At 37.4% G+C, this 21,943-nt stretch overlaps 1 protein-coding gene across 5 annotated transcripts in view; it reads right to left on the reverse strand.

Annotated features, from left to right (window-relative positions):
- Positions 1–21,943, reverse strand: part of NHLRC3 (NHL repeat containing 3) — a 61,148-nt gene that overhangs the window by 22,228 nt on the left and 16,977 nt on the right. For 3 of the 5 annotated variants that reach the window (XM_049100821.1, XM_049100823.1, XM_025462408.3), the window contains one exon: positions 1,241–17,167. The exons of the other annotated variants lie outside the window; for them this stretch is intronic. In XM_049100821.1, the coding sequence (XP_048956778.1) occupies positions 17,101–17,167 (67 nt within the window). In that variant the 3' untranslated portion in view covers positions 1,241–17,100. Of the gene's footprint in view, positions 1–1,240; positions 17,168–21,943 lie in introns of those variants that run through there. 5 annotated transcript variants of the gene reach the window in all.

Genomic DNA, 21,943 nt, shown 5'->3' on the forward strand with positions numbered 1-21,943 from the left:
AGACTTTTACCCATGAAGGGAGGAGATTTTCATATGCTCGTTCAGTGAATGCATAATTTTCACATTTATTGGGCTGAGTCTCACTCCTTTATTTCCGGCACCACCATGTGTCACTATCTCCTTGCCCTACAGAACAAACGACTAAAGACTTCATTTCATAAACCTTAAGTTTGAAGCTCATCTCCAACTTGCCCCAGGGAGCAGCGAGTGAGGAGGAGTGTGGAGGGAAGGCAGAAAGCTAAGCAATTTTTATTGTTCAAAGGAATGCGGTGCAATATGCTCTCTTGGAGCTCTGGGGATTTAAATATCAGAGGGATTGCTGGCAGCTTGGGTTTGCATATGCAGCACAGTTTGGGAATGCTCATATGGTGTGTGATTGTGCTGTGCCTAGAACTGACAGTGCCATCTGTTCCTTGCTTTATTGAACAATGGGACTTAGCCTGTCCTCTCCAAATAAGCACACATGCATGTGCGCGCGCACACACACACACACACACACACACACACACACACGCATTAGCTCCAGCTTCTACCCCAGCCTCAACAGAAAACACTTAATTGACTTCCCATGTCAGGTTTTAATCTCAGTAGGAAATTTAGATGAGTCAGTTATCTAAGTCATGAGATCCTCCTCTTTCAGGGAGAACTGAAAAGTCCAAGTGGCTAGGAAACCGGTAATCATCACATGCAAAACCACTCAGTGTAGAAGATGAATTATAATGACAGATGGTAGCAGTTGGAAAAAAAAGGAAAAAACTATAGAAAGGAGCATGCTGGTGAAAATGTATCAGCATAGAAGTCAGATGTGGGCAATGTAATAAAATAGCAATACAAGATTATAGAACTTAGTTTTCAAAAAAAGGCTAAGAAGAACTATTCTATTTTGTTAGGTATACCTGTATACCTGTCCATAGTTTAGAAATAGTTATTTCCTTATAGCATGATTATTATCATCATCAAATACAGAAAAACGGAGCTCAGTGTTATCCAGATGCAACAGTCTTGTGAGAGATCATGTGACCTGAACAGAAAGGGAGAAGTTGAGCAACATGATTAATGAGTCATAGGTGCAGAAAACATTGTCTGGTATTTTTCTGTGCTTCTGGTATTTTTCTGTCTCAATTTTATGTAGTTATATTCTTTCCAAAAATATATGATTGAAAGTTTGACTAAACAAAACATAGTTTGATTTTTCCACAATTGTGGATCTTTTCACACACACACACACACAAATCACAAATCAAGAAAAGTCTTTTTTATTTCTTCAGAATAGGAGTCTACTTTGGACTCAGAAAATATAGGCATCATAATGATGGCCTTCAGAATAGAGAGGTATGCGGATGTCAAGGTATGCAGGCAGGTGGAAGCAACAATCATTTTCAGCAACATGTTACCATAGTTAACCTGCAAAAAGTCTTTCATTACAAAGCACAATGAAATGCCTGGTAAAATGTAACAAGCACTCTTTTAAGTGTATTAACTGAGCCTGTAAGACAGTAAGAACAATTCTGATTTAAAAAAAAAAAAAAAAAAAAGAACAATTCTGTGGGGCCAAAGTGAAAAGGAAATTAAAAATCTATAAGCAGACTCTGGATGACCTCTGTTCTGAGGAAGGTGGAAGTTTCAGTGACCTAAGGGCTAGAGTTCCACACCGACTGAAGACTAGGTAGGTCTTAGGTAGTCTGATGCAAAAGTTCAAGTCCAAATAGGATATTTGCATGGTTTTAGAATGTCTATCCCCAAATATGTAATAATTTAAAAGGGAAAATAGTAAATTTACAGTGGAGCTTCTTGGCAGTCATCATCTTAGCCAAGTGATCATGGTTACCATCTAAGTAATAGCTCTATATTGACATTGTGTGCTGCATTTGGAAAGCCACAGCACTTCTGTGGTATCCTTCCCACTGATGCATGATTTCAGAATAAGCATGAGAAAACATCAAACAAACCCAAAGTGAGGGACATCCTACAAAATAACTGAGCACTACTTTTGCAAAGTATCAAGGTCATGGTATGGGGTACTGTCACAGATCGAGGAGACTAGGGAGTCAGATAAACGTAAGACAAGGACATGTAATGTGAGATCCTGCATTAGGTCCTAGAACAGATGAAAGACACTAATTGGAAACCTGGTAAAAGGTGAGAAATTTTCTACTTTATTTAACTAACTTTAGTAAATAGTGTTGTAACAAGGTTAATGTCTTTGTTTTGATCAATATCCTGTGGTTATGGAAGCTGTTAATATAAGGGTGACAGGTGTATGGGAATGCTATACTGCTTTTGCAATTCTTTAAAGCTAAAATCATTTCCAAAAAATTAAGTGCTAAAACAGGTACCAGTGACCCAGTGACCTCTTTGGGGTTATCAAGGGGATCAAGAAAAAAGGTGAAACAGGAAAAACAAAAGGATCATTAGATCATGACTAGAAGAATTTATTAAATTCAACTCATCATAGGCTGGCGGACTCTTTCTCTTCTTTTTGACTATTATAGACTGTGTGAGGTGTGTGGACAGAAGTCACTGGTTAAGTGACAAGTCACTGCTAATGGAAATGTAAACCTCGAAAGGAAGCCGTCAGACAAGCAGGCACCATCAACATTCCAAGTGGCTTGAAATTTCCTGGAAGCAGCTCCTTCCTCTTTTAATAAAACTTTGCCCTGGGCACTGTAACTTTAATGGAACCATAAAAGTAACAAGGCATTAAACAAATCTCAGACTTAAGAGGCTGGAAAAGTGAGAGGGTGAAGATACTCAAGTTAATCAAATCCACTTAATGATAGCTCCAATGAATGTAAATCAATTACTCCCAGGTTTTACGTTCTTCAATGCTCCTGAGATTTTGTTGTGGTATTCTAAACAGAATATAAGAAAATATCAAGCAAAAACTGATGAAACTTCTGGGAAAATTAACAAATTCATTTTTCTCAATTAAGAGCTCAAGGAGATCAAAAAATATTTACTACAGATAATACAAATAGCAAGCTTTATCTAACTGCAGTAGAGAATACTCATTCTTTTCAAGAATAAATGGAGCTTTTACAAGATCGACTGTATACTTAGCTACAATTCAAGTCTCAATATTCCAGATTATCTATATCACACATACTGCTTTCTCTGTCAATTATGCAGTTAAGTTCAAAATCAGTAACACAATGATGAATAAAATTCCTCATAACTGTAAACTTAAAAACAGACTTCAAAGAAGAATCATTTATGGAATTAAGAAAGTACTTGGAGTGGAATTATATTTTATTTAAATTCAATTAATTAACATACAATGTATTATTGGTTTCAGAGGTAGAAGTCAGTGATTCATCAGTCTTCTACCCGATGCTCATTATATCACGTGTCCATCACCCACTTACCCCCACACCAACCACTGCCTCCCTGCCATCCCCTCCAGAAACTGTTTTCTATGATTAAGAGTCTCTTATGGTTTGTCTCCCTCTCTGATTTCCTCTAGTTTTATTTTTTTCCTCCCTTCCCTTTATGGTCCTCTGTTTTGTTTTTTAAATTCCACATTAGTGTGAGATCATATGTAATTGTCTTTCTCTAATTGACTTATTTCACTTAGCATAATACCCTCCAGTGGAATGGAGTTATAATGAAGATCCTACATATGAGAACTTAAACAGCCCAACAAAAGTGGCACTTAGAGGGAAAACCATAGCATTACACAATAGAAGAAGGATTTAAAATGACGAGCCAACCATACACTTAAGAAGTTAGAAAAAGAACAGAATAAACCCAAAAAAGAATAAAAAGAAAGGATAAGGAGCAAAAGACAAAATCACAGTATTAGAGAGAAAAAACAACAGAGGCAAACCCTGGTTCTTTGAAAAGAAAAATAGATAAGTCCAGCAATATGAATTTTTTTTAAAGAAGGAAATTGCAGATAAGCAAGATTAGGAATGAATAAAATGAGTGGAGTATAGCAGATATTAAAGAAAAAAATGCATGGCATTAGGAAGCTCCTACTTTGGTCCCTCCGGGTTTCAGCTTTTCCTCACTGGCCACTTCTTTTTTGGTTTACTTGATGCAATATGTTGGTCTTCAAAGTTGAATATTCCATTTCTCAGGTATAAGCTCATCTTCTGGTCTATACAGGCTTGTGTCTGTGGAATCTGTACACCTCTTCAGTCAGTAGGGTTGTAGAAAAAGACAGCTGCTGGAAGGCGAGAAAACTCTCACCCAACATGGTGTTCCTTGTGCAGTCAGACTGTTTCCCCACTCACGCTCAGTCCTCGGTGCCCCACTGGCTCATACTCTCATAGCCAGTAAGAAGTTACTTTTTTTTTTTTTTTTTTGAAGTCTGTCTCTGTACTAATCTCTAGGGTATAAGGTGACAGACAACTTAATTCTAGCAGTTTTGGAGCTCTGAGAAAAATAGATTTTTCTTTCACTCTGTGTTTCTGATGAGAGCCCAGGAGCTGGCTATAAAACCAACATAATATAGTTTCTGTTGAAATTCCTGTCCAACTGAAGGGGTTCACATCATTTAATAGGGGAGGTTTACAGAGCTAAGAGACTCCGCCGATATCACAGTTATAAACTCAATCTAGGTCTGTTGGGTCCAAATACTGCCTCTTTTCCTGTTACTACCTTTGAGGTTACATTTTTACTTCCTGTGATGCACTGTTTCTATTTTTATGCACTATTTATGTTTTTTGTGCTTTGTGTGACTGTCCTTACAACCTCCAAAGTGATACCAATGGAGGTGTTTCTGAATAATTTTACACTAAGGAAGGGTGTTATTTCATTATTTATAAAACCCTAAATGCATGGTGCCCTCATCAGGCTCTGCAGGCACATAAAATAAAACTTCCATGCAGAGAGAGCACATTTTTTTTTCCATAGTAACCTGTTTCTTACTTGAAAAATGAAAGATGAAGAATTGAACCAAATATTAATCCTTCCAGCCCTACTTGACTAATAAACTGACAGTATGAGGATAGACTCTGCCCTCCTTCTGAAGTACCTGATTTAATACTCACAAGGATCACAATAAGAGCTACAGTGTCTTGGGAACTGAGAATCACCAATTCTGTAATACCACAGAAATCCTAAGGATGCACTTTAATATAACTGGGTTAACAACAGCTTCAATTCTACCCTATGTTCAAGATCGAGTCCATGCATCTCTGTGTGGTTTGAATGAGAGATTTATACTAATCACCCCTATACTTTTTTTAAGATTATTTATTTATTTGAGAGAGAGAGAGAGAATGAGTAGTGGGAAGAGCAGAGGGAGAGGGAGAAGCAGACTCCTCAACGAGTAGGGAGCCTGAGCCAGGGCTTAATCCCAGGACCCTGAGATCATGACCTGAGCCCAAAGCAGAAGCTTAACCGACTGAGCCACCCAGACACCCCTGTACTTTTCATTTATAACATTTTCCTGCCACAAAAATCTCTGTGCCTATAAATGTACATATCTTCAAAATGTTGCAAGGAGGATGGGCTCATTGTAGAGAATAAGGTGGGAATTATGGGTAGGGAGGCAGGGGAGAAATCAATGTTTCCCCTTTCCTTTCCTTTATGGTATGCTCTCTCTTACTTTCCCAACTTGGTGGAAGGAGCTCAAAGCATAAGAAAAACTAGAGCAAACCCCACTGCCCATTCTGTGGCCTTCCAACCTGTGTCAACTATCCTTTTCAATTTTTTAAATTCTAGTCTCTTCTCAGCAAGTATGTACAGTTCTCTCCAATCTTAAAACCAGACACATAAATGTATTAAACCGTGGATTCCTCCTAGCTACCACTCTATCCTTCCCCTTTTCTTCTCAGGCAAGCTTCTTGAAAAATTAACACTCTTCATCTGTCCTTCCTCACCTCCAGTTGATTTCTCAACCCACAGCAAACTGGTTCCAATTTTTCCTATTTGCTTAACTGAAATTGCTGTTACCAAAGTTACTAAGAACTTCCTCTTGGCTCAACTCAGTGGTCATGTCATTGACTTGTCTCTAACATGTTTAAGTGCTGACCACACCCTCTTCTTAAAATTATTTTTTCTGTGGCTATAACTTCTGTCATGTTATTCTCCTCTGGATTTCCTCCCATTTTTCTGGTTGCTCTGTGTCCTTCACTAACTCTTTTCTTTAACTCGCCTCTTAAAACTTGTTGGCTTAAGGCTTTAATTCTCAGTCTTCAGTTACACTTTCTATTCTGAGTGATCTCACCTATTGTCTTAGTTTCCACTTCTGCCTAAACAAAGATGTCTCCCAAATACCCATCTCAGGCCAGACCTTTCTTCAGAGTTCCACCCTGGGATATCCAACTGCCTGTAAGAAATCTAATGTTAAATATACCACAAGCATCTCAACTTTAAACCATGCCCCAAATTATCTTTGCTTTTTCCTCAGAATCTGTTGAGATTCTTTAGTTTCCTTTTCCAAAAACTCCAAGCCAGAAATCCGGAGTCATTCTTAACTCCTTAGTGTCCCTCACTCTCCTCATCCAGTTCCAGGGAATCCCAGTGCCATAGATTCTAAGGTCCTCAGATGAGTCATTTCTATTTCCTCCTTTATACCAGACTGCTGGAGGAAATCTTGAGAGGATGTGGCCACCTGCTGGACCCTTAAGCTGAACCTAGGCAACTGGAAGATGCTCACTTCCTCTCCCATCCTTGGAATGTACATTCTGCCCACCATTCTCATATAGGGAGCTGTCACAGGGATCCAGCTTTGAGAGAGTAATGTGTTATTGAGACCACCTGGGCTGTATACAGGACTGAACCCCATGAAGACCTCTATATAAATTTTTTAAGATTCTGAAGAGCAGTTATGGAGATCTACTCATTCCGTGGCCATCCAAGACAAGCTTCATATATAAGTTCCCTTGCTTATTAAAATAGCTACGGACCAATCTGGATGGTTCTTTGGTCTTTCCCTGCCCTCCATGTACAGGGACCAGCTTCAGATTATACCTGGGACTGCCAAGGTTGTGAACCAACACCAATTGCCTTAGACCCTCTTTATATCTGACCTCTATTACTTCAATGACTTGGAGAATCCCTGTCATTGGTCACCTGTGCCCTTTACCTTTCTTCCCAAATATCCTCCCTAAGGTAACCCCTGTGACTTTCCCAAAACAGTAAATTTCACCTTGATGTTATACTTCTGTTGCATACCTGTCAATGTCTTCCTACTTCAACAGTCCCTAAACATGGGTTCAGGAATCAGTGTTGGGCTGTACTCATTATATTAATTTGAGGAATAGCATGGAGGAGAAGGAGAAATATGCTTTTTAAAAAAAGATTTTGTTTCTTTGAGAGAGAGAGAGAGAGAGAATATGAGCAGGGGGAGGGTCAGAGGGAGAGAGAGAATCTAAAGCAGACTCCATGCTGAGCAAGGAGACCAATGCAGGGCTGGACCTCAGGACCCTAAGATCATGAGCTGAACTGACTGAGCCACCCAGGCACGCATCCCAAGAAATTGGTTTTTTTTTTTTAATAAGCTACCACCAGAGTACTCTAATTCACAGCCAAGTTTGAAACTCTCAGAGGCAGAAGCCAACCCAAAATCACATAAGAAAAAGGTGATTAATCATTCTGGATGAGCCACTCAAGTTATCTCGTGCTAATGAGAAAACATGAGCCAAGTAGTACCCTGTATCTCAGGACTGTTGAGATAAAATCAAGTCAAAACTCAGCAGGTACAAAGTGTTCCCTATAACCTGGTCCCTGACTTAATTCTCTTAATTCTCATCCACCCTTTCCAAGAATCCTTTGTTCCAACACCACCAAGCTATTTATAACTTCCGGAGGTTTTCATGCTATTTTAGACCTCTATATATCTGCAGATGCTTTTCTCTGGTTCTGGAATGTCTTTCTCCTCCTCTTCCACCAGGAGAACTCCTACTTCCCCTTAGACAGTTTTCAAGCTTTACTGTTAATTGTTCCTAGACTCAAAATGAGAGCAAATCACTTCCTATTTATGCCTATATTCTTCCTTGGACATGTTTCTATTATTGTATTTACACTGCATTTAACTATCTGCTTACATGCCTGTGCTATCCATTGGTCTGTGATATCCTTAAAGACAGAGACAGTATCTTTGACATCTTTGAGTCATCAGCACCCAAAACAATACCTAAATATATTTGTTGAATGAATGAATTCCTTCAAAGGTGTTTCTAAAGTATCATGCCTAAATATTAGAAAATAAAGCTAAATGGCAGGAATTAGCCTTTAATCTAAATTAATTTCAGTAAGTGAAAAGCTTGACCATATCAATCACTAGGGTCTTCTTAGTCTCTAATCTTTACTTTTTGATCTGATGCTATGATTCCTGGGTCATTTGCTAAGGGGTAGAGCAGGGTCTGGAGAGCCTAGTGTTAAGAGTGTTTATTTATACAAGGATGAAACAAACAAAAATTTGTTTATGATTTCCACCAAGGATCAACCATCGTCTCCTGAGGAACCTATTACAATCCAGGCATTGCACCTGCCATTGAATATACAAAAATTAAATACAGTGGAGTTATGCCCAAAATCCAATGAGACACAAAACATACTTGATTAACTTCTGCCTGAAAGACTATGCTTATTCAATGAATTAATAGAATGGCCATTTATGGAAGTCAAAAGGTGATTTTTTAGATCATAAATGGTTGTTGTTCACAACAGAACTTGTACAAACAAGATGACACTAATGCATTTGTAATAGCTATTTATGGACTGGAGCCCAAGCTAGATGTCAAAAGTGGCTACAGCAGACACTAATGAAGTAACCAGTGGAGCCAGATCTATGTGTAGTTGTTTACTAATATGTTTATTATTATTTTTTTTTAGATCAGGGAGCCCTATGCCTTAATTACATTTAGCAATGGGTAAAAGTATTGACTGAGCCTGGATTCCTGATGTGCAAGTAGAAATCACAATGTCAGTTCTTCATCACTGGGTCATGTCGACTTTAAGGAAGGCAGGATGTCATATAACCTTATTTTCATGGTGGGGAAAAACCCTATTACTTTATACAAAAGGAAACTGAAGTCCCAGAGAGATTTCAATAAATGATTCAAAGTAACATATCAGCAGTCTATTTCATTTCAGACTCCAAGCCCACTCTCTTTCCACTGCACCCCAAACTGGATTACCATAAATAATGGACTAGATTTATAACACAAGTGTAAGTTGTCACTGAATTCACTTAACTGATCCTTTCTGTTCCAAATATGCTGTGGCCCAGAAAATGGTGCACCAATACGAAATGGGTGCATTCCATCAACACTCTAGTGTCTGAAGCTTCTTACTAGATGTAATATATGAGTAACTCAGGAGGAACTATAATTTTTTTCAATAGTACCAGGAGAGGAAAGTTATGGTTTAAAACTTCCGGCAGCTACAAGAGGAGTCAAGTCAGTGAAATTTCTCATTATGATTTCTGTCTTCATGTGGTAGAGCTTATGACCCAAAAGATGAAAAAAAATATCAAGAATTTTGTTATGAGGCACATACTGGCCAGTAGTGGGAATAGCCAGGCTCTAGAGGCAGGTAGATCTTGAAACGGGCTGGGTCACTTTCTATTCTTCACACTCAGCTTGATTATATAAATGACAATGCTAACAGCTGCCAGGAGGGTAGCTCTCAGGAGTAAATAACATGTGAAAAGGAACCTGGTATGGGATGTTCTTAGGCTTCATGTCCTCTTTTTGTGTGAGGCCCCTGGATCATTCCTTAGGCTCCAATTGGCTTCTCAGCCCCTCTCTTTTTCCCCAAATCAGAATTAGGAGGAGGTGAGTGAGGTACTCAGCTCAGGCATAAAATTTCAGGGGTTCCCCAAAGCACAGTAATCAAGGTAAAGAATATTTTAATGTGTATTTCTAATTAATATCCTGTAAGACTTGGCCTCAATTGCTTCACCTAATATCGGCTTTGTTGGATTCCATCTTTATTTAAAAGTTTGATATTTTCTTCTTCATGGGCTTTTTTGTGTTTTGCCTTTTTTAATTTTCAAAAATATTTTATCAAAATATGATTCACTCTTGATTATTATTTTGGTGAACTTTAAATTTTATATCCAAGCCAAGTGGCTCACTCACCTTCTGCTAATTCTACACCCAGTTCTTCCCTCTCTTCAGCCTCAGGTCTTAGCAGCCTTTCCACTTCTCTTAGAAGCCAACATTCTAGCCTTAGGGCTCCTTAATTCTAGACTGGTGGTGCAGTGGAGGCAGGTTTTTCAATGCCCCTTTCCTTGCCTCTCAAATGCAAGAAGAAAAAAAAAAAGACCGTTTTAGGTCCCACTTTGAAGAAGTGAGGGAGAAAACAAACATAAAGTGAAGCAGGCTATTTTATCTGTCAGGAGTCACTGCATAGAGCCTAGAACCAATTGAGCCTGGCAAGTGCTACAGTAGAAACAGTGAAAGCATGGTGCTAGATCACCTGCATTCTCCAACCCTCAGAGGCTATGTGACCTGGGGAAGGTACTTAATCACTGGCCCTTACTAGCTATGCCAATTAGGGCAACTTATTTGAGTCCTACCACTTACTAGCTATGCCATCTTGGGAAGTTACCTGAGGTCTGCTAGTTATCAGTTGCACCATATTGGACAAATTCCTTTAGCTCTACCCCTTCCTAAATTTGACATCTTTGTCAAGGAACTTTAGTTCTGTCCTTACTAGGTGTGCCATCTTGGGTAATTACTCAAGCTCTACTCATTGTAAGTCATGTCATGTTGGGATGTTACATGAGCCCTTTCCTTACTAGCTATGCCATCTTGGGAAGTTGCTTAGGCTCTCTCTATGCCTTGGTTTTTCTCACCTGTAAAATGGGGCAATGAAGGTAGCTACCTTGTGGTTATCATGAAGATTAAATAAGTTAAGGCATGTAATACTCTTAGGATAATATCTGCTGGGCATTAAGAACTCAACCCATAGGGATGTCTGGGTGGCACAGCCGTTGGGCATCTGCCTTCAGCTCAGGTTGTGATCCCGGGGTCCTGGGATCGAGTCCCATATTGGGCTCCCTGCATGGAGCTTACTTCTCTCTCTGCCGGTGTCTCTCATGAATAAATAATCTTAAAAAAAAAAACAAAAACAATACATACAGGCAATTATTTGAAAAATGTTTCAGACCTAAACAAAGTGTTCAAAATGATAAAAGATGTAGCAGTAAAATTATACATATTTTCAAAAATGTTTTAACAATTCCATTTACTTGAGAATATGGCTATAATTTATTTTGTTCAAGGTGATGTGTGTTGCGTTCTTCCAAATAAGAGGCCTGTGGTTCTTTCAAGGTCCTACAACTGACTTGAATATGAGAAAGTTACGAAGTTTGTGAAACCTACAAAGTTCCTACTATCCCAATAGCTGTATCTGTTGAATTTTTTTCACTAACAATAATAATAGCTAGTACTTAGTGGACTGTCTCTATATGCTCTTCAAGTGCAATATTTCAGTGAATCCTCATGACAGTCTAATGAGGCAGGCACCACTGTCATGATCACATTTTAGAGATGGGTCTGGAGAACTTGAATAATTTGCCTGAGATCACAATGCAAGTAGAGGTGGAAAGAGGGTCACCATTCACTCACTGCTTTTCCAAATTATTTTAAGGTGTAGGACCCTCTGAGACTATGTTGCGGTTTTCTACACAGAGGTAATCTATTCTGTGGATATACATAGTTAAAATGAAAATATACCCCAAATATGGAGGTACCCATTAGCAAAGGATTTTTCTTATTTAGCAGTGCCTTTAAGGCACTTCCTTTTTTTCTTTTTTAAGATTTATTTATTTGAGAAAGAGTATGCTCGAGTGGGGGGGAGGGGCAGAGGGAGAAGAAGGAGAGAATCTCCAGCAGACTTCCTGCTGAGAGTGGAGCCCAACTCAGGGATTGATCCTACAACACTGAGATCATGACCTGAGCTGAAACCAAGAGTCGAACGCTTAACCAACTGAGCCGCTCAGGCTCCCCCTTTGGGGCATTTCCTGCTCATATATACCTGTGTGTAGACTGGAAATTTATTTAACATGCATTGAAATTATGAGATCCAAATGTATAGAGGAGTAACTCAGAGGGAGGCAGATGACACATCCGGTAGGACACCACATCTGGGAAGAATTTCCATTTCCTCACTTCACCACTGCATCCCAGGAGTAGTCATTGTACTAGATGGCGGCATTCCAGGTTCTGGAGGTCCACAGATGAAGGAGGACAGAATACATCTGAGAAGCATGTGCTACTGTCAAACCTTGTCAATTCTCTCCTGATGAGAAAGGTTAAAGTTTTTTAACCTTGTATATTCACATAAGGGAAAAAATATTAACCTGTTTAAGGCTTTGTGTTTATTTTTGGGTTTTTTTTGGCAACAAAGGGCTCCTCTGGGCCTAACAAGTGGTTACTTAGGTTTGGAAGAAGAGAAAGAGCCCTTCCTTCTTCCTGTGCTTGCATCAGCCACTGTGAAAGACTCCCCCTTGATATGCCATTGCTGTTCTTAACTCAGCTCTGATACTGGAAATTCTGCCCTACAGCTCTCGTCCTCTCCACCATTGAAAGATCTTGGATTCCAGGTGTGACTGTATTAATTGAGCATATATCATGTGCATAGCATGGAGCGAGGCATTATGAAAGACATAAAAGTTCCATTCTCTATTATTTTGCAAGCTTGATGGAGGTCAAGACATATAGAAGCAACTCAGAAACTGATAAACATTAGTATTTTAAGAATTGAAAAGGAAGAGGTCAGGGTAAGAGAGAAGTCTTCAAAACCAATTTCAAAAGCTATTAAAAAATTATAGTCACGATTTTGACAGCTGATGTCCTGTCAAATGTCCCAACAAGACTTTTGTTTCAAACTTGCCTTTCCTATGCTCCTAACCAGGAAAAGTAGTGGGGTTTTTTTCCCCCTATTAATTATAAGCTGTTGTTTCTACATAGGTACTTACAGGTCTGACAGAACTAATTGGTGCAGGTAATAATCTTTGTGTGCATTTTTCAAATTAATTTAAGATTCACTTTAATCTCCAGTCATTTCTTGAGGAGTCAGATACTTTATTGATGAGTCGAAATCTCGGTCCTCTTTTTCTTCAGTAGAAATGATCCATCATGTCAGCCCTATCAAGATCCTAGGAGGCTAAAGAAATTTTAGTCCATTTTTGTCTACAGTGAACCTGTCTTCTGCCTTTAGGAGTTATAATGTAGAACATGCCCTGCATGCCCACGACACACTGAGGCTTGGGGCATCAAGTAACTCTTGAAAAAAATATGTCATTGAGAGCCATACATTAATGAATGAGGATGTGAAATACTTTACTGTCAAAGCTACAAGTTGGTAAGTTTGATGTCCACTGAGATTATTCCTTACAGAAAGGAGAGGGGCTTTTTCTGAGTCTGTGCCTGGTAGAAGTGTTTTATATTTTCAGCCTTAGCTGCCTGCCATTCAACACTACTTTGGAATGCTCATGTTGCATAATGTATGAACTAATCATAGAAAGTAACCTTTCTTAGTCCAGATCATTCTCACCTTTCACCTTTCCTATCTTTCATACATGTTCAACCTCTTCTTTACTAACCAAGGTTTACCACTCCTACCTCTTCAACTACATAGCCCTACCTACATTGCTTTTCCTAACACTTAACTGTGTTTTAAGTGTTACTTAACAAGTACAGTGTGTACTTAACTAGCCATATGTGCTCTGCCATCCCTAAGCCTTAGTAATGACTACCTGCTGCTTTCTCTAGGCTTCAAATCATGCCTAAAGAAACTAAAGGAAATGGGAATACCTGACATTCAATATTCTTGCTCTCTGGTTTCAGTTTGCAATGAATTCCCTCATTTTGTGTTTCCTGGCATCTGCTATACTATACAACAGCTGTTCACATTCTTTTCAACTTCCTCTTACACCTAATCACTTTCTCTCACTCATCAAATGTACTGGGGGTGGGGGGGGTCAAGGTTATCGAACAGGTATTCTCTCACTTACCATTCCTCCACTTAAAAGTTCTTTTTTGTTGTTTTCATTCTCCACCTTCCCATTTTCTGTTTTGTTTCTGTTTGGATTCTCCAATCTTCTGTTTTGTTTTTTAATCAAGTCTATTGAGGCTTACTTTAATATTCAATACAACACTCTCATTTTAAGTGTACAGTTTGAGGAACTTTGACAGATACATAATGCCCATGAAACTACCACCAAAATGCAAATATAGTTTTTCCATTATATGAAAAAAGTTGCCTCACACCATTCATAATTCATCACCAACACCCATCATGGCTTCAAACACTGATCTGTTTTATCACTACAGAATTCTTTTGCCTTTTCTAGGATTTCAGATAAATGAAACCAACCGCCTATGTATTCTTTTATTTCTTGCTTTTTGTGTTCAGCATGATCTTTTTCACGTTCATCCACGTCCATGGTTGTGTAATTTTTATAAATAAAGTTTTGTTTAAACTCATTCATTTACACATGTCCATGGCTATTTTCATGCTATAGTGTCAGAGCTGAGTATTTGAAAAGACCGCATGGCCAATAATGCTTAAAATATTTATTGTCTGGCTCTTCACAGGAAAACTCTGCCAACTCCTGATCCAAGTGGCCAAATATTATGGTATAAAATCTTTTGTATTTCTTTACTATTCTCTTAATGTCTATAGGATCTGTATTAATAAAACTACTTCCATTTCTGATATTGGTAATTTGGGTTTTTTTTCTTGATCAGTATAGCTAGAGGTTTGTAAATTTCATTGATCATTTCTAATATGTTTTTATTTCATTAATGTCTGTTGTCTACTTGGTTGATTTCAATTTATTTATTTTCTTCACTAATCTTTGCCTTAATCTGCTATTTCTTTTTAAGGTGAAAACAGAATACTAATTTTAGATTTTCTTCTTTCCTCACACAAAGATTTAAACTTATAAATATATTTCTAAGCACTGCTTTAATATATTTTACATATTTTGACATGTATTTTTACTTAGTATTTTCTTGCTCCTTCTGTGATTTTTTTCTGTGACATAAGTTAAAAAAGTGTAATATTCAATTTTCAAATATTTGATGATTTTTCAGATATATTATTTTTTATTTCTATTTTAATTCTAGTATGGTCAGAAAATATGTTGTCGTGACTCCAAACTGATTAAATTTATTAAGAGTTGTTTTGTGGCCTAGCATGTGGTCTTAATGTCTGTTTCCTGTGCACTTAAAAGGAATGTGTATCCTTGCAGTTGTTGTACATAGTGTTCTACAAATATGGTCAAACTTGATAGCGTTATTCAGGTCATCTCTATCTTTATTTTTGCGTGTGTCTAGTTGTTCTATCAGTTGCTGAGAGATGGATTTTAAAAGTTTTTCCCTTGATGGCAGATTAATCTATATTTCTGTTTTATTGTCAATTTTCCCTTTAATCTATTTCTAAAATATTGCTATTGATCATATATACATTTTAACTTTTGGCTCATCCTGGACATAAAAAGATGTTTTTATCCTTATAAGCTTTCTCTCTTTATCTCTGGTCATATTTATTCTGATGACTACTTGGATAGTAATATAGCAACTTCAACTTTCTTAAAATTACTGTTTATAATGGAATATTTTTTTCATCCTTTCGCTTTTAATTATCCTATATTTATATATAAAGCTTATCACTCGTGCATTTTTTAATTCAGTCTGACAATTGCTGAATATTAACTAGAGTATTTAAGCCATTTACACTTAATTTAGTACTTAATATGACAGGGTTTAAATCTACCATCATGCTGCTTTCTATTAGTCCCATTTCCCTCTTTTTCAGGGTTCTTTTGGGATTGGCTATTTGTATAGCATTTTACCTTTTTCTTTTGGCTATTATATATACATTTGTTTCATTTTTGGTTACAATAGAATTTACAATACTTCTCTTTACATTGTCAGAATCTACTTTCAAATGATATCGTACCACTTCTCATATTCTTATAATAGTATATTTTCATTTCGTCATCTCATCCTTTATATCATCTATGTACTTCTATAAATTATATAAATTCATCAATGCATTGTTATTAGTTTTGCCTTAAGCAGTCAGTTATCTTCAAAAAAATTTTTTTCTAAAAGAAAAACAATGACCTTTATATTTAGCCACAAATTTTCCAATTCAGGCCCTTTTTATTCCTTTGTGTAGATCCAAGTTTTCAAATGGTATCATTTTCTTTCAGACTAAAAATCATCATTTAATATTTCTTGCAGTATAGATTTGATGACAATGAATATTCCAGCTTTTGTTTGCTTGAAATATTTCTTCAATTTTCACAGAAACATTTATTGGATCCAGAATTCTAGACTGACCTTATTTTTTTCCAGCAATGTAAAGATATTCCATTGTTTTATGATTTATAACCATTCTTATGTCTTTTCCCACTATATAATAAATACCCTCTTTCCTCCAGTTTCTAAAAATATGTGCCTCATTTCCTTCTAAACCTTTACCAACAATACCTTTAAAATTCAAATTTTTAACTAACAATCTGTTTACAATATATGCATTCTCTAAGATGATATAGGCTTTCAGCATTGTGCTTAGTTCTTTCTGAGCCCTAACCAGTTGACTTTATTTTTTTATTTATATTTTTAAAAGATTTTATTTATTCATAAGAGACACACACATGGGGGGGGGAGGGGGGGAGGGAGAAGCAGGCTCCATGCAGGGAGCCCGATGCGGGACTTGATCCCAGGTTTCCAGGATCACATCCCAGGCCAAAGGCGGCACTAAACCGCTGAGCCACCGGGGCTGCCCCCCAGTTGACTTTAATGTCATACTTCTACCAAGTCTAAAACAATTTAAGCTTTTTATTATCTTACTCTTCAAAATTTTTCCAGCCTCTACCTATTGTCCATTTCTATATTATAGTTTTATATTTTTAAGTATGCTTATCAGCAGGACTCCTTTTCTAGGTATCAAATCTGTATTAGTTTACTGCAGCTGCCGTAGCAAATTATCAGCAACTTAGCGGCCGAAAACAACAGAAATTCACATTCTTTCATAATACTGAAGGCCAAAATCAGTATCACTAGGCCAAAATCAAGACCCAGGCAGGGCTATGTCCCCTCTGGAAGTGCTAGAGAGGAATCCACTTCTTGCCTTATCCAGCTTCTGGTGGCTGTTGGCATTCCTTGGCTTGTGGCTGTATCACTCCAAGCTCTGCTTCACGGTCACACTGACTTCTCTTCTATATATCAAATCTCCCTCTACCTCCCTATTAAAATGAAACATGTGATTACATTAGGGCCCACTGAGATAATCTAGGATAACCACATCTCAAATTCCTAAATGTAGTCACATCTCCAAAGTCTTTGTTTTCTGTGGTAATGCTCACAAGTTCTAGAGATAAGAACCTGGAGATATTGGGGATGTTGATGGGGGGGGGGGAGGCATTATTAAAACAATCTACTTATTTTTTCATGTGAAATGTCATCCCAGTGTCACTGAACGTCAGCTGGACATACAAAATTCATCAGTTGTGAAAAGCTTTCAAAAGTAGATTTATGGGAGAAACTAGAGGGGAGCAGGTTGGAGAGATCTGTATAAAATGTAGTACAGAATACAGAATATCTTTGAAGTTTCTTTGAAAATTCAAACAGTATTTAAATACAGTATTTCAACACCTACGAAAGACAAAAGATTCTTGTATATAATTGGATGAGGGGAGTGCCTGGGTGGCTCAGTGGCTGAGTGTCTGCCTTTGGCTCGGGTCGTGATCCCTGTGTCCTGGGATCGAGTCTCTCATCGGGCTCCCTGCAGGCAGCCTGCTTCTCCCTCTGCCTGTGTCTCTGCCTCTGTCTGTCATGACTAAATAAATAAAATCTTTTTTTAAAAAATAATTGGATGAGGAAGAAGTGAGGGACAGCATAAGAGTCATATCTTTGCAGAGAAAAATAAGCAATAGATAAAGACCGCAATGCTTAAAGTCACCATATGAGGCTGGATATTCCAATGAGGCTCTGAATTCTGAAAAAAGAAACAGATCCAGAATTGGCAGGGGGGTGGGAGTGGAGAATGGTAAAACAGTTGACAAATGAATAAAACCAAGCAAAAAGGAGAGGAAATACGTCTTAAGAAATAGATGAGGGCAAGTGCAGGCTGATAGAAGAATCCTACACACAGGCCTGATATGAAATCCAAGTAGATAAACTATAAGATCATTTGATCTGAGAAGCTTAAGCTAGTTAATGATATACTAAACCATTAATACAAGGTAATGAGTCATTCATTTAATCAACACTTGAGGGATCCCTGGGTGGCGCAGCAGTTTGGCGCCTGCCTTTGGCCCAGGGCGCGATCCTGGAGACCCGGGATCGAATCCCACGTCGGGCTCCCAGTGCATGGAGCCTGCTTCTCCCTCTGCCTATGTCTCTGCCTCTCTCTCTTTCTCTCTCTGTGACTATCATAGATAAATAAATTAAAAAAAAAATTAAAAAAAAATTAAAAAAAAAAAAAAAACACTTGACAAGTATTTGACCACCTACTATGTTCCAGGCACTTTGGCAATGAACAAAAGCAAAGTCATCCCAGCCTTGCATAAAAGCTTATATTCCACAGAGGGAAACAAGTGATATGCAAGTAAAGAATCAAATGAGCAGTATCAGAGAATTACAAAAACTATAAAGAAAATAAACAAGGTGAGAGAATAGAAAATGACAGGAGTAGATGCTTATTTAGAACAACATTCAGGACGCACCTCTTTAAAGAGGTTGTATTTGAGCAGAACCTGAAAGAGTATACAAATTGAGCCAAATAAAGATCTGGAGTAAGTGTATTCCAGGTAGATGGGAGAGTTGCTCAATAAATAAATGGTGGTACTATCCCATTTGAGAGTGGGAGAAAGGGAATGAGTACGTATCTTAAGTCTGTTAAGTCTGAAATAACTGTTACATGTCCAAGTAGAAATGTCAAGGAAGCAATTGGCTATGCAAGCAATAGCAAAGAAAAGTAGTTTGAACCAGAGGTTCAAAGTTACATGACGAATTTACATACCAGCACCTAGAGAAGTCTTGCCACAAAAATAATCCAATCTTAATCTGACACAGTCTCTCGCACTGACTACCAATTTACAGGGTCTAGAGAAGACAAAGTAACATGTTAAACGAATCCAGAAGGTTGAAATCAACAAAGTCCAGATTCTCGGGAAACTAGAACAGATAACTGCTTTCTTCAACAAATATATTACAAGAGAAGAGAAAGCAAGACACAAGGCTGGAGACATAGATAGCAAGAAAAGGAAGAGGAAGACGAAGAAACTACAGTTTAAATATAAGAAACAAATTTAAAAATGGAATTTATTTCAACCCTGGCAAAAAATACATGAGATACTGAGGTAAAATCAGAACAAGGACAATATTTAACAGTATTAAGGGACTACTAATTTTAAGATTTTATTTATTTATTTATGAGACAGTGAGGGAGCAAGAAAGAGAACATGAGCAGGTGTAGGATTGGGGGCGAGGCAGAGGGAGAAGCAGACTCCCAACTGAGCAGGGAGCCTGCCATGAGGCTTGATCCTGGGACTCTAGGATACTGACCTGTGCCGAAGGCAAATGCTTAACCAATTGAGCCACTTGGGTGCCCCAAGGGACTACTAATTTTAAAGGTGGTAACATCATGTTCAAAAAAATTATTATTACCTTATAGAAAACATGCTAAGTTAGTTTAAGATAAAATAATATGATGTTGGAGACAATACAAAATAATCTAACAGCATAGGCACACGGTAAGTATGCAAAGATATCAATAAGATGACATGTCTACAAGTTGACAATTGATGAAATATTTCATGATATAAAGTTCAAAAAATGGAAGTAGGATTATTTAGGATTTTATTATCTAAGCTTTAAAATCCAAATAAAGAAGGAAACTAATGCAATCATTACTAAAGATGTAATAATTTGACATCACCAGTAATGAGCCTGTGATTGCATTTTATTGCCTTCCAACCTGATTTTTAGGATGTCTGAAACAATTACTGCGAATACCTCTGTGGGATGCATAAAAAAATCTACAAGAGACAAATTTGCATTTTAACCTGAGCTGTTGTCTGTGAAATGGTTTCTTTTTAGGGAAAAAAAAAAAAAGATAGAAAAACAGAGCTGTTTTTCTAAACTGTTCCCAGAGGTGAACTGATAAATAAGTATACACATAAACACTTAAAAGTTTTTTAGAACCATTTTCCTTCATTTTTCACAGACTGACTTCGTTTTCATTTGGAAAATATTTTAAAAAGATTCAACAATTTAATGTGTGCATAACTTTTAATCTTTGAGGTGGAATTATTAGAAACACTGTCAAAAGGTCATACTACAGAGAAAGCAAATTATATAAATGAGTAAGAAAATTGAGTAAAAACAAATTATTGGTCACTATCATGAAAACCTAGTCACCTGCCAGGCTGTCCAATACAGTAGCCATTAGTCACATGTAGCAACTTAAATTAATTAAAAATAAAGCTGAAAAAAATTCAGTTTCTTAGACACACGAACAACATTTCAAGTGCTCAATAGTCCATGAGCTAGGGGCTACCATGCTGAACAGCAGAAATTCAGAACACTACCACCATTATTTCAGTCGAACCCTGACCAAGACTGTCCATCCACTCAGTGATGTGTACACCAAATAAGAATAATATTTATGGAGCAACTGGCTTAAAGACGCTATCCCTTCTTCACATCTTCTTTGATTACATTAAAAAAGGTTTCTTTATGTTATAATAAGTTTTTGTTGAAGGCTTGTTGTTTTATTTCACCTATAAATAACCATACAAATGACATATGGGGAAAAAAGTTGTTTCCTGAAGAATGGATCTATTTCATTTCAGCAGATGAAAATGAAATATGCACATTTCCTTCTTTGCTAAGGCTACAATAAAACTCAGAATTAACTTAATGCTTAATTGCCATAACTATTATCCAGGTTTTTTTTTTTTTAAGATTTTATTTATATATTTATTCATGAGAGACACAGAGAGAGAGAGAGAGAGAGGCAGAGACACAGGCAGAGGGAGAAACAGGCTCCATGATGCGGGACTCAATCCCAGGACTCCACGATCATGCCCCGAGCCAATGGCAGGCGCTAAACTGCTGAGCCACCCAGGGATCCCCCTATTCAGGTTTTGAATAAATGTATTTTCCTCCCCTCTATGCAATTCTTGACATTAGTCTCTTTTAATGTATTTAAAAATTTTTATTGTAAAGAGGCTCAAATTCCTTTTGGAGATGGTGGAACACAATTGATAAATTCTACACAATGGCACTCTACTGCCCTCTTTCTTTCAAGAATAAAAATTCTAAGCAAGAATTTACCAAGTTTTTCCAACAATAACCCTAAGAAAAAACCTGTACCTTTCATTAATCAACATATTGTACACATCAATGCCAAAAGTCATTACAAAACTAAGTAGTAATTCGTAATAAAATCCCGAGATTTAAAAAAAAAAAACCCTGGCTAAATATAAAAATTACCAAAACTCAATAGCAAACATATTTATTGGGAAAGTACCAATATTTCCATTAAATCAGAAATTATCATTACTATCATTTAACATGTCTTGAACAAGGTAGCTAATGCAATAAATTTCTAAAAATCAAACAAACAATAAATAATTGAAAGACATATAATTACCTTTATTTTCAGAGTGGCATACCTAGAAAATCTGAATATCTATAATAGCTAATTAAAATTAGTAAGAGCTTATTAAGGTGAATAGAAATGACATACATAAAAAGAATTGATGCCTTTTCTCTATGCCACCAAAAACTAATTTGAAATGTGGAAAAAGGAGCTCCTGGGTCGATCAGTTGGTTAAGCACGGACTCTTAATTTTGGCTCAGGCCATGATCTCAGAGACATGAGACTGAGCCCCAGATTGGGTTCTGCACCTGTGTGTGGAGACTGCTCAAGATTCTCTCTCTCCCTCTCCCTCTGTTCCCCACCCCGCACTCTGTGCTCTCTCTCAAAAAAAGGGGGAGGGGAATCCTACTCT

Source organism: Canis lupus, chromosome 25, assembly GCF_003254725.2.
Source record: "Canis lupus dingo isolate Sandy chromosome 25, ASM325472v2, whole genome shotgun sequence".
In the NCBI taxonomy this organism is placed as follows: domain Eukaryota; kingdom Metazoa; phylum Chordata; class Mammalia; order Carnivora; family Canidae; genus Canis; species Canis lupus.